Source organism: Macaca nemestrina, chromosome 6 (assembly GCF_043159975.1).
Source record: "Macaca nemestrina isolate mMacNem1 chromosome 6, mMacNem.hap1, whole genome shotgun sequence".
In the NCBI taxonomy this organism is placed as follows: Eukaryota; Metazoa; Chordata; class Mammalia; order Primates; family Cercopithecidae; genus Macaca; species Macaca nemestrina.
The window spans coordinates 173,462,107-173,474,626 of record NC_092130.1 but is presented as its reverse complement, the minus strand read 5'-3'; the positions used below and the strand labels follow the sequence as shown (position 1 = coordinate 173,474,626).

At 40.8% G+C, this 12,520-nt stretch overlaps 1 protein-coding gene across 2 annotated transcripts in view; it reads left to right on the top strand.

Annotated features, from left to right (window-relative positions):
* LOC105489477 (5-methyltetrahydrofolate-homocysteine methyltransferase reductase) overlaps positions 1–12,520 on the top strand; it is a 37,717-nt gene that overhangs the window by 3,480 nt on the left and 21,717 nt on the right. For both annotated transcript variants that reach the window (XM_011754303.2, XM_011754302.3), the window contains exons 3-7: positions 717–870; positions 2,605–2,722; positions 5,304–5,682; positions 10,505–10,627; positions 12,361–12,514. In XM_011754303.2, coding sequence (XP_011752605.2) covers positions 717–870; positions 2,605–2,722; positions 5,304–5,682; positions 10,505–10,627; positions 12,361–12,514 — 928 coding nt within the window. The remainder of the gene's footprint in view (positions 1–716; positions 871–2,604; positions 2,723–5,303; positions 5,683–10,504; positions 10,628–12,360; positions 12,515–12,520) is intronic.

Below are 12,520 nucleotides of genomic sequence, written 5' to 3'. Positions count from 1 at the left end.
GCAGTACACATGGCTGGTTTTATATTTTGCTGAAGATCTCAGAGCTGTGGTGTTTTTATTGCTGTCTTTCTTTACCACAGTATTCTACTTGTTGCTTCTTTGTCTTGCCATTTTAATCCTGAGTGCTTATGTATCAGTTCTCTTTACTTCGAGTCTCCCCATCCCCATTTTAACACCTCTTTCCTTGCTTTTTTTTTACTTTCTTATGAAAAGACGTTCCTACCCAGTTAGCTGCTGTTCCTCCTTGGCAGCTCATCACAGTGCCTCATTTTGGCTCTTAGCAGTGCTGACTTGCCTTGCAGATTAGAGCTCATGTTAATGTTTGGCCCATGACTTGGTGGCAAAGAATTGACTGTATCCTATTTCCTCTGATTTTTCTAAAAATGAAGGACCGGACTAGATGGAAACCTGGGATGGGTCCTGTCTGTGCCTTTCTGGTCCCTGCCCCTCCTATACCACATGAAGAGAAAGACATGTTAATCCCCCAACCTCTTGAGCATCAACAAAACAGACGCATGGTTTCCTTGAATGACATCCTGCATTAGGCAACTTGATTAAGCTGAGAGCACGTAGTCACTGGACTGGTCATCTCAAAAAACCTGGCAAGGAGGAAAATTGAAATACAAGACAGGAAACTAAGCTGATTGCTTTGCTGCTGTGTTAAATCAAACCTGCATGCAGTGTTAGGTCCCTGACTTGATATCCTTGTTTTGTAGTATGATCTAAAAACCGAAACAGCTCCTCTTGTTGTTGTGGTTTCTACCACGGGCACCGGAGACCCACCCGACACAGCCCGCAAGTTTGTTAAGGAAATACAGAACCAAACACTGCCGGTTGATTTCTTTGCTCACCTGCGGTATGGGTTACTGGGTAATGGACTCTTTCTTCTGATCTTAGTATAGTATACTGTTGTTATCTCTGGTATCTGAATTATCTTTCGGAACTATGAAGTGTGATCATAGAGGTTTTGTCCTTTTTATGTAAATATTATATGTGTGTATATATAAATGTATGTAATGTGCTACCTTTTCTGAATCTTCCCCAGACTGAACTCAGAGCCACACCTCTGCAGAACCTCTTGAGTAGCATTTTAATTAAGGGTGCACCTCAGATGCAACCATGAAACATTTTCAGAGTAGCAGTGGCTGGGCCTCATCCTAAACCTACTGAAACAGTCGTTGAAGACGCAACTTCTCAGGCCATTCCTCTGTTTAGAAAAGCAAAGCAAAACAAAACACTCTCAATCATTTTGATAACTTCTCTAAGAACAATTCTCCCAGAATGAATGATTTGCATTCCTCAGCTACACATCAGGATTAGCTAGGGGAGTTTTTATTAAATTCTATGACTTACGCCCAGCTCCAGTGATTCTGATGTAATTATTCCAAGGTAGGGCCCTGGCGTCGTTATTTTTAAAAGCTCCCAGGTGATTCTAATGTGTTTCCCAGGTTAAGAAAAACTGACCTAGGACTCTGTGAACCATAGTTTAAAAATATTAAAGGATCAGAAGGACCAGATCAGCACAATATGATACCAGAGGGGATTTGAGGGTCCGCATTCCTGACTTGTGACCTATATTGGTTTTTTTTTTGAGGATTATTTTTTTGGAGAGGATATCTGGAAAGGATGGATTGAGTATAATAAATAACTGATTAGAAATTTGAGATTGTAACTCTGGCAATGATCTGTCATATATAACATGTTCAAGAGAGTATTTCACAGTATTTATAATTGTTTTTACCTCAAGTTTTTGTACTTTCTGTATTTTCAGAGAGAGAACATGTACTTGTTTAAAAATCCAGAAAAGACAGGAGCGGAAGCCTATCCCATTGTTGTAGTCAATGTTAGGCCCAAGCGTGGAACCACTGATTTCTCACCCTTTTGTAGAGAAAGAACATGGAGGTGACTACTCAGCTGAGGAATTGAAGCTTTTTTTTTTTTTTTTTTTTTTTTTTAGCCATGAGACATAGAAGCAATTCTTAATTTCCCCAACACAGAAACATTTATAGCACATCATTATTGTGGTTATTTATATGGCAGGTGTACCTTTCTATATCAGGAGTCAGCAAACTCTATCTATAAAGGGCCAGATAGTAAATATTTTAGGCTTTGCAGGCCTACTCAGCTCTTGCTGTTATAAATAATATGTACACAATGGACTTGACTGTCTTCTAATAAAACTTTATTTACAAAGAAAGGCGGTGGGTGGTATTCGGCCCAGAAGCTGTGGTTGGCTGACCCCTGCTCAGTATCAGAAAAAACGTACAGATAACAGATACTGTGGTTTTGCAACCTGTCTGATCCTTGTTTTAAGATTTCTATATTTTTATACATAGTCAAGGAGATGAAAATGTGAAGCCTTTTCTTTCACCAGTGGCCGATAAGTAATTTGTTTCATTGTATCTGGTACTTTTATATTGTAAAATAGAAGAAAGCTATCTGCATGCATAGTATTACTCAAGGAGAATAAAATGTGAGGCTGTGCATTATTACTCCATTCAAAAGAGCATGGAATAGTATTATTTTAGATATTTTATTTACCTATTCTTTATGTCCTTAAATTTAAACCTTATTGTGCATTAATCATGTATTCGGGTTCTTTAGGTCTCGGTGATTCAGAATACACCTACTTTTGCAATGGGGGGAAAATAATTGACAAACGACTTCAAGAGCTTGGAGCCCGGCATTTCTATGACACTGGACATGCAGATGACTGTGTAGGGTAAGGCAGTGTTCTCTGTGTATTCCAGTAAGCCCTCTGTACATGATGAAAGTTCGTTTATAAAACGTGTTGGCTTTTCATTTAACACTGAACTTTTCCTCATGTTTTACTTTTGTTAGCTTTTTTAGCTTTGGGACCCAAGAGGGTCAGCCAGAGCTTAATTTACCTGTTTTGCTGATTTTCTTTTGTGTCTGTCTCATCCTTCTCAGTGTGTGCTAATGGCAAGAGTTAGAAAAGGTACCCCAGTACAGTTATCTTTATTTTAAACAGTGTAGGTATTTGCAGAAATCAGCTTGTTCTTTAGCAACTTGAATCGTGCATGCCCTTCTCCTTGCCGTGCACACGGAGCCTTTGGATTGGGCTCTTTACATGGAGGGAGCCTGGTGAGCCACGCTTCGCCGTTAGAGAGCATGGGTCTGTGGGCCTGCACTGTAGGCTGCATTGCTTGGCGTGCTCTTACCCTCTGAACGGCCATTTGCCACCATGCCAATCAAACGTTTACAGACACATGCTTTATCTTTTCATTACTTTTATTCTTGTTTTTACAAGTCAGTATTTCACCCAGTGTGGCACCTTTCAAATTATCCTGATGTGTTTATTCAGTGGTCTTACAGATACTGTCCTATAACTTACTTAGCCTTTAACTATTTTAGCCAGATAAAAGCACACACCCTTGATTTTTTTCTACTAGGTCCATGTATTAATTTAATTTTCTCTCACTATGTTACTGAACAATCTGTTTATGAGAAAATGACAAATTCAGCAAATGTCTTGCTTTTCGGCATACTCTATTTCTGCCGAACTCACCCTTTTTGCCCACTTCTTCCATCTTTCCCTTTAGCTGTGCTGCTGTGGGTTTTTTCCACATCCCCAGTACACATATTGTTCCTGATTGTGACAAAGATTTGTGACATTTCTTTGCGAATTCACTTTTAGCTCTGTACCTTTATGTTGAGTTTTCTTTTGCCAGAAGCTCATTGACATTAAATGCTCAGTCTTGTATGGGCTGTGTTTAGCTGTTAATGTAAAGCTTGTGTCATCCATTACCATTAGGCCCATCACTCATCTATATTTCACTTCTCTTCAAAGGCTTTCATTTTCTCTGTTGATTTATTGGTGTCAGTATTAAAATGCTTGACTGTATATTTCAGTAGACTACACTGCTTAGATTTTTCAACCTAACTACCTTACTTCAATTTTTCCTTTTTCTGAAACAAAGATATTTTCAAGACATTCTTGCTTGATGTACATACCACCACACTAAATGGGGTTACAAATGCACGCATGAGTCCAATACCTGGGTTCAAATCCTTGATCCCCCACTTCCCGGCTGAGAACTTGGTCAAATTACTTAAGCTTTTTGTTCCTCGGTTTTTGCCTCTATGCAATAAATAACAGTAATCTATTTACTGTGTAAGCTTCGTGGTAGGATCAAACGGATTAATACATGTTGTCCTCTTAGAAGAGTGCCTGTCATCATGTAGTAAACACTTAGTGAACGTTAGCTCTCTTCATGGTTAACGCATATTATCACCTTAATATTTCTGAGTTATGAAAGTGATATTTTAAATGTAGCTGTTATTATTGAACCTGTAATTTTATAAACTTGTTTTCACAAAGGCTCCTCAGGGCAGATCTAATATATAACCACATTTGGAGCAGTGTACTACATGAGCACTTACCGAGCACAGTGAAATGACAGCCTGAGTCATGATGAGACACGGCCCTGAAATGTGCGTCTTCTTAATACTCATTTCGCTTTAGGAATTAGAATTTAATCGAACCTCCTTTCAGTTGTGATTGAAAGTGGTGTTATTTCCACAGCCCTGACACGGTCTTATCCACTGACTCTACTTCTCTGTTCAGGGAATGGCTGTTGTTATCATCATTTGTTAATAGGTTGACTGCCACATTTAAAACAATCTATTTATGATGAATTCAACTTTCCCAAAGGATGGTTGCTTTTTTTTTTTCTCCTGTTGTCAGCTTCCCTGGGAATTTTACTAAAATGAAAATAAATAAATAAATAAAATAGTTCAGGACTGAGAGAAAGGCATTATTTATTTAGTCCAAGGACTTGGCATTAATCTGTAGTGATTTCTTGGTGATATTTTAATCTGTAGGAAAAACATCAGTAAATCGGCTAGGCAGAAAAAAAAAGGTGCATTTGATTGATGGAATGAGCATTTGCAGCATTATGGTGGGCTTGGATTCTGGTTAAGTTCTGTTAGCATTAGTATGCCTATTTAAAATTGTATCTTCTTAAGATAAAGTTTACGAATTCTGGGACGTTAAGAGGAATTCTATTCCTATCATCCTATTACTAGAATATCTTCCTGTCCCTCTTCATTTCTTTTATCTTTATACATACTCATGTTTTCAGCTGCAGTGCTAATGAACACATAATATGTCCTGCTTTTTAAAACTTAATCATGAAGCATTTTTTGTACTCCGAATGGTCTTCATAGTGTTTCTAACAAGTGCATACTTTGCCAAATGGACAGACTGTCATTATCCTGTTCTGCGTTCAGATGGAGAACTTAGGCATTTGTTTTGTTTTTCCTTTGCTTTTACTGTCCAGTTTAGAACTTGTGGTTGAGCCATGGATTGCTGGACTCTGGCCGGCCCTCAGAGAGCATTTTAGGTCAAGCAGAGGACAAGAGGAGATAAGTGGCACAGCCCCGGTGGCATCACCTGCGTCCTCGAGGACAGACCTTGTGAAGTCAGAGTTGCTACACATTGAATCACAAGTCGAGCTTCTGAGATTCGATGATTCAGGAAGAAAGGATTCTGAGGTTTTGAAGCAAAATGCAGTGAACAGCAACCAATCCAATGTTTTAATTGAAGACTTTGAGTCCTCACTTACCCGTTCGGTACCCCCACTCTCACAAGCCTCTCTGAATGTTCCTGCTTTACCCCCAGAATATTTGCAGGTACATCTGCAGGAGTCTCTTGGCCAGGTAAGCAAGTTTTTCTTTATGCTGTGGATGCTTTGTAATCATGAATGTTTGCTTTGGGCTTTTAAATTATTACATTAGAAGAGAGGTCAACAAACTATGGCTCACTGGCCAAATGTGGCCCAGCACCTTTCTTTTGTAAATAGATTTCACTGGAACACAGCCATGCCTTTTCGTTTAGGTAGTGTCTGTGACAGCTTCTGAGCTACAATGGCAGAGTTAATGGTGACCACAGGGGCCTGCAAAGCCTAAGGCATTTGGCCCCTTCCAGTAAAAGTTTTCCCACCCAGGTATTACAAAAGGTCTTGTATTATTACTTCTGTATTTGAAGAAGTAAATAGTTAAGAACTCAGTTTCGTCATTATTTTGGAGAACTAACAGCTTGGTTTCTCATTTTAGATGAGTCAAGCAGAGGTAAGTTGTATGGGCAGTTAGTTGAGTATCACGTTGCATGATAGCTAATTTCTCGCCATAGTCAGTGTATGGTACTCTGAAGTTTTTTCTAACCTGCTTAAAATAAGTTTCCAGAGCTAAGTCCTCTTTCTGTTGAGTGGCTGTTTGGAGTTCCACATGGACTTTTCTCACAAAAACCACAGCCTTACTGCAGTTATTGCCAGTTTTAGTGTCTTGTTCTCTTTTTTTAATGAAGACAGATGTAGACATTTAAGAAATAATTTGGATGCAGCATCCGTCTTGTATGTTAGCACTATTTGTAGACACCTCGTATGATAGCAGTTTTTTTTAGCATCTTTTATAGTGTCTTTCTAAAACTGTCATACAAGTATGATTTTGTGTATAAACAACTATGGGCTATTGTTTTTGCACTTGTACTTTATTATTTTGTGAAGTGTTTAGTGAGATAATTGCAATAAGTGTATCTCAGTCTGGTTTGGGAACAGACAACGTATGCCTGGACTGGTGGGAGCAGAGTACAGTGATGCACCAGAGACAGAATCAGTTCATGCCAGTGGGGATAGCGAGTACTCATTCATCTGACTAGGAGTTTTAAGTTAGGAGGAAGATCTGTTAAGAGTTTGTGGGTTTTTTCCAGGAGGCGGAGATTGCAGTGAGCCGAGATCGCACTACCGCACTCTAGCCTGGGCGACGGAGTGAGACTCTGTCTCAAAAAAAAAAAAAACACGGTTTCTAGGTTTTTTCTTAATAGAAAGTGTCATTAAATAGACTTGAGTTGTAAATAATGTAGTTAAAAGATTTAACAAATCTGAAGTATTTAAGGGAGACAATATAATATGAAATAATATACTGAGAGAGTAAAGACTTGGGAAAAAAAAAGAATGTTTTGTAGGCATCCTCTTGGGACCATCGCCTTGGGGCACAGAGGGGTTGGAAGCAGGATTTGGCACAGTGAGAAGCTGAGCTGCGATGCAGTCTCAACAGAGGCCTCAGTCAGCCCCGTATGGTACCTTTCTCCCATGCGGAAGTATTACCTCTTATCACCAGAGGGTCTTCTGGGTTGTGTGGTAGAGCGGCAGGACCTGTTAACAAGCACCGTCACTTGCACCTGCTGTAGAGCCCTCTCCTGCTCTGGGCCCCACGCAAAGCTGGTGACCTTTTCTGTCACCTGGTATTTGGGTCTCAGCAGTCCTCTCAGGTATGGGATGTGCTATCCACAGATCCTAAAGACGCTTAGCAGTGATTCTGCTTCTCTGTAGGAGAAGTGAGGTACAAGGTGCACTAGTGTGGCCTTTACTTGGGAGGGGATGTCCTGACATGCACCAAACTGTTAGAACCCTAAAAATTGTGCTGACATTGCAAGCCCTTAAATTGCACAGGGCATGGGTCTTACCAAGGACTCCAGTATTCTGACCACTTCTCGTTGCTCATTCAGTCTGATAGCACAATGCAGCCCTGATAGAGTAAGCTGGTTAGTGTGGTGCTTTGCAGGTGTTCCACATGTATTCAGACTCATAACAGCAGGCAGACTTATGAGAGCCCTGGGGCATAATTGTAAATGTATACATTGTTCCAACTCAAAGTGAACTGTTTCTGATCCTCTTTAGTGATAGGGTTGGGAAGGAGCACTTTGACGAAATCATTGTCCCTGTACCTGAGGCCATGCTAGTCTACTCTGTCAAGGAAAACCAGCTTGCAGAGAGGCTACAGCGGACCTGTTACTTGTTTGAGTTTCCAGTAGTTCAGTGTCATCCCCCAGGATTTGTGTGGTTTTTGCAGTGGTCAAACTGGTGAATTAAATGGAGATATGAGAGACCATCCCCTGTGTCCATCAGCTTTTTAAGGATGTCATTTCTCTCAGGATGCTGTTTTGTTTCTCTTGTTCTATCTCAGTGTTTAGGGAGGAGGATGGCGTCAAATTCAGAGACTGCTTCTTGGCCTTCCCCATGATGATAGATCTTATGTCAGAGGCCAAGAATTCGGTGTTGCCCTGTGCCAGCTGCTGAGTGGCCACTGGGGGTCCTGGGCCAGGACTCCATTTACCGCCTGCCCCCCATGTGCCTTGCTGTCACAGACGAGCTGTGCTGATGCTTTGGGTCCCTGGGTAACAACATTCATTTGAACCCCCTCTTCAGAGACCCTGGAATGCCTGCACATTCCCCTTAGCCCAGTGTCCATTTCCCCTTTGGGAGAAGGACTGCAGAAGCCATTGCCAAGTACAGTTTCTCTAGTGTCGCACAGTCCCTCCTCCTAGGGACCTGTTCTCTCCTACAGTCAGTGGGTTGCTGGTCTGGAAACAGGGCAAAGGGTGGTTTTTATTGGAGCAGCTGCCTACAGCTCCCTTTACATGTCTCCTTGATTTCTTTTCATTGTAAGGATTGATCCAGTGCCTTTTTGAGCTGCTCATTTTTTGCATCTGTGTTCTGCCCTCCTCAATTTAGGACCTCAGCTGTCTTGTCGTGTGCATAACTCTCCTGGCTCCTGTGGGGGCATAGTGCTCTGTCCTATACTTTCTTAGGGGTTAGGCCCTTACCGTCCTTAACTGGCCCAGTGCTTTAGTGGCTGAAGGTGTCGCAACAACCCCAGTTATTGGTCTAGCAACCAGGAGAGGGGATGGGGTGTGGTAGTGGGGGCACAGGCATATGCTGTGGGCAGACGTCCCTATACCATCCAGATGTGAGAAGGGAAGGACTGGCCGCATCTGCAGGCTCAAAGAGTTCAAGGGAATCTGGGTAGTAAGATTTTTCAGGGAATCCGGGTAGTCAAGATCTTTAAGGGATTCTTTGTAGTCAGGATTTTTAAGGGCTTCTGGGTAGTCAAGATTTTAAAGGGAATCTGGGTATTCAAGATTTTTTTTCCCAGTTAGTCCTTGGCTTTCTCTGCCTTTGCTGTCATGAGCTGTATGAGATGACTGTGTCTTTCTAAGCTCCTGTGGATGTCCCCTGGCTTTTATACTTACTTCTTAATTGTTGATTCATCATTTAAGCTTTTTGCATTTTTTTCAAGTATGAGTGAAGTTTAGCAGTAGCCCCCCCAAGTCCCACCAGTCTTCTCTTCTACTGTTTCTCCATAGTTCTCAAGCACCTGATGGATCTTGCAAGGTAATGCATTTGCTTCCACTGGCTCTCCCTGCTACTTACGGTTGCATTGTTGCTGTGTGCTAGTACCATCTCTCTGCTCTCTCACTAGTGTGGTGGTCTCATTGTCAACCAGGTAGATGATCCAGCTCCAGACTCCATTTTAGCATCTTTCCTAGCCTACCCTGGCACTGACTGTCACAGTCTGGTTCCATGAGTCAAACAATGAGATGTTTTTAGGGCATCCTCTTGACAGCATCATCTTTGGGCATGGAGGGATGGAAGCAGGATTGGGCACAGAAAGAAGCTGAGCTGCTGTGCAGTCTCAGCAAAGGCCTCAGCCAATCCCACAGGGTTCTCTGGAGCTGGTGGGTCTTCAGAGTTGTCCTGAGTTGGAACAAAGAGGCTGGACCTTTGTAGTCATTGATTAGACATTGGATGTGGGCTGCCTCTGAAAGGAGGTGTGGGCAGGGGCAAGGTGTGACGTGAGAATGCTGAAGTGGTTCTTGCAGGTGGCAGAGATTGTCATTATCAGCACTGCCATAGCCTTTGCAGAAGGCAGTCTTCTTAGGGGTACATCTCAGTACCCCCACACCCCAGACACCCAGAACTGACCTTCATCCCAGCTTTCCCATATAGCCACTTATCCATGATTAATTGACTAGTACTGTTAAAATATTTTGTTTTTAAACTTAGGAATATAGAAAAGGAGTAGGGAGTATTATAAAGAATTGGGATTTTTTGCAGTTTTCCAAGACCTACTATATCTGGTACAAGAGCTGCTAGCCACATATAGCTACTTAAATTTAAATTAATGAACATTTGTTAAAATTAATTCTGTTTCTTAGTGACACTAGCCATATTTCACAAGCCATATTTCAGCAGCCGTATGAACAGCATTACCCCACACTAGGGGGTTCCTGTGACCGTCTACACACACACATACATTCTTAAACATCTTTCACACGTTGCATTCTTAAACATCTTTCACATCCTTTAAGATCTCCTCTCCTTCCTGAAACATTTGCATACATACTGTTTCCCTGTACATAGTTTATTAGGAAAACTACTAGATCTTTATGTGAAAATGCCAGTATTTTGTATTTTCTAAGTGTGTTTCAGAAATTCTAATGTCTAATAGATAAAGAGTTTGAAATAGAATCAAGCTTCTCTTCTGAAAAGCTAGCTCCATATGTCTGCACTCATTTACCTTGGAAATGAATACTAAGTAGCCAGGAGATTTTGTAAGTCCCTATGGATCTTGCATAGTCACTAAGCGAAAGAAGGGTATAATTGAAAATTGCACTTACATTTTGTCCCATTTGTTTCTAAAGGAGGAAAGCCAAGCATCTGTGACTTCAGCAGATCCAATTTTTCAAGTTCCAATTTCAAAGGCAGTTCAACTTACTACGAACGATGCCATCAAAACCACTCTGCTGGTAGAATTGGACATTTCAGTAAGTTGCAAAATTTATTTCTCAGCACAGTAATATTGTCAAGATGTGCAGAAAGACGTGTGGTGCTTGGTTACATACGCTGAGCCGCATGGTGCTTGGTTACGTACGCTGAGCCGGGTGGTGCTTGGTTGCCTACGCTGAGCCGCGTGGTGCTTGGTTAGGTACGCTGAGCCGCATGGTGCTTGGTTAAGTACGCTGAGCCGCGTGGTGCTTGGTTAGTACGCTGAGCCGCGTGGTGCTTGGTTACGTGCGCTGAGCTGCGTGGTGCTTGGTTATATAACAAGAGGTCTACCGAAAAATGATTACACTTGTCCCTTAGTATCTTTGAAGGATTTGTTCCAGGATCCCTTTCAGATATCCAGATCCTCAAAGCTCAAACCCCTTACATAAAATGTTATAGTATTTATATGTAATCTGTGCACATCCTCCCCTATACTTTAAGTCATCTGTCGATTACTTACAGTAACCACAATGTAAGTAGTTGCTATACTGTATTTTTAAGTTTACATTATTTTTACTGTTATTTTTTATTGTTTTTTTCCTCCCAAATATTTTCCATCTAGGGTTGGTTGATTCTGAGGATGGAGAACCTGAGGATATGGAGGGCCCACTGTATATAGAAACATTTACATACAGTTTTAGACTGAGATGTGTCTCTATGCACCCCGTCCATGGGCCCCCTGCCCACCCTGCACACGCTGCTGGAATCCATTGACCTTAGGTTAAGAAACTGATCGACAATCCTAAAATAAGTGCTTGAGTACCTCTTCAAAGTCATTTAGCTCAACCCTTTATTTTGTGAAAGTCTTGAGAGGTTAAGTGGGTTCTTTCAGAAAAGCAAGGGCACATTAAGGCCGTCTGTGTAGATTTAATTGAACTTCCTAACAGAAAAAAACAAATATAATGTGTCAAAACTAAACGGTTTTGCATCTATAAATATTAGTACTATGTACACCAAAATATTTTTTGTTCTGGTATTTTACATTTTTGTCATAAAGAGGCAAGGGTTGGTCTGTGCTTAATCCAGTCTGTCACCCTTGCTGGCAAGAAATGTGAGCTTGTGTCATTGTGAGAGGCTCCTTCCCAGAGCCGTAGCCTGCATCTGTACCACTCTAGGGCTTAGAGGCAATGGGCCTAGTAATAGACTTGACTTGGGAAGTGGTGGCTTTTTCAGCCCATGTTTGCTCACAGCCAGTATCAAGCCAGATGGTGTAATGTTTTAAACTTAAGGAAATAAAGTACCCTTTCCTGTCCCCAAAAGGAAAAGAGTGAAGTAAGGAGAAGAAAATTGAAAACCAATGCTTTTGATCATCATTAATTTCTTTTGGTCATAATGTATGTTTTCGTGTGTGTGTACATGTATGTTTTTATACGAGGGATTTTTATATTTATACAGGTTATTGAAAACTCCATAGGACCTTACTTTGTAGAGAACAAGGAAGGTCTGACTTCCGTTCTTTAAGTATGCAATGATAAAAGGCAAAACACTGGATAACTACCAGATTTCTTTTTGATAGTAACTGCTAATAATGAAAGTATGTTTATTTGGTTAGTTGGGCTTACTTTTTAAAATTGTGTTTTTTGGTTTTTTTTTTGAAATTCTATTTTCTTTCTGAGTTCATGTATTAAAATCATAATATTGAAAACTACATTTTTGTTACCCTATAGCTTAAACTATGTAACACATATAATGGGTTTTTTTTTTTTTTTTTTTCATTTTGGCTCTTTTCTAGAAAACAGATTTTTCCTATCAGCCTGGAGATGCCTTCAGCGTAATCTGTCCTAACAGTGATTCTGAAGTACAAAGCCTACTCCAAAGATTGCAGCTTGAAGATAAAAGAGAGCACTATGTCCTTTTGAAAATAAAGACAGACACAAAGAAGAAAGGTACAG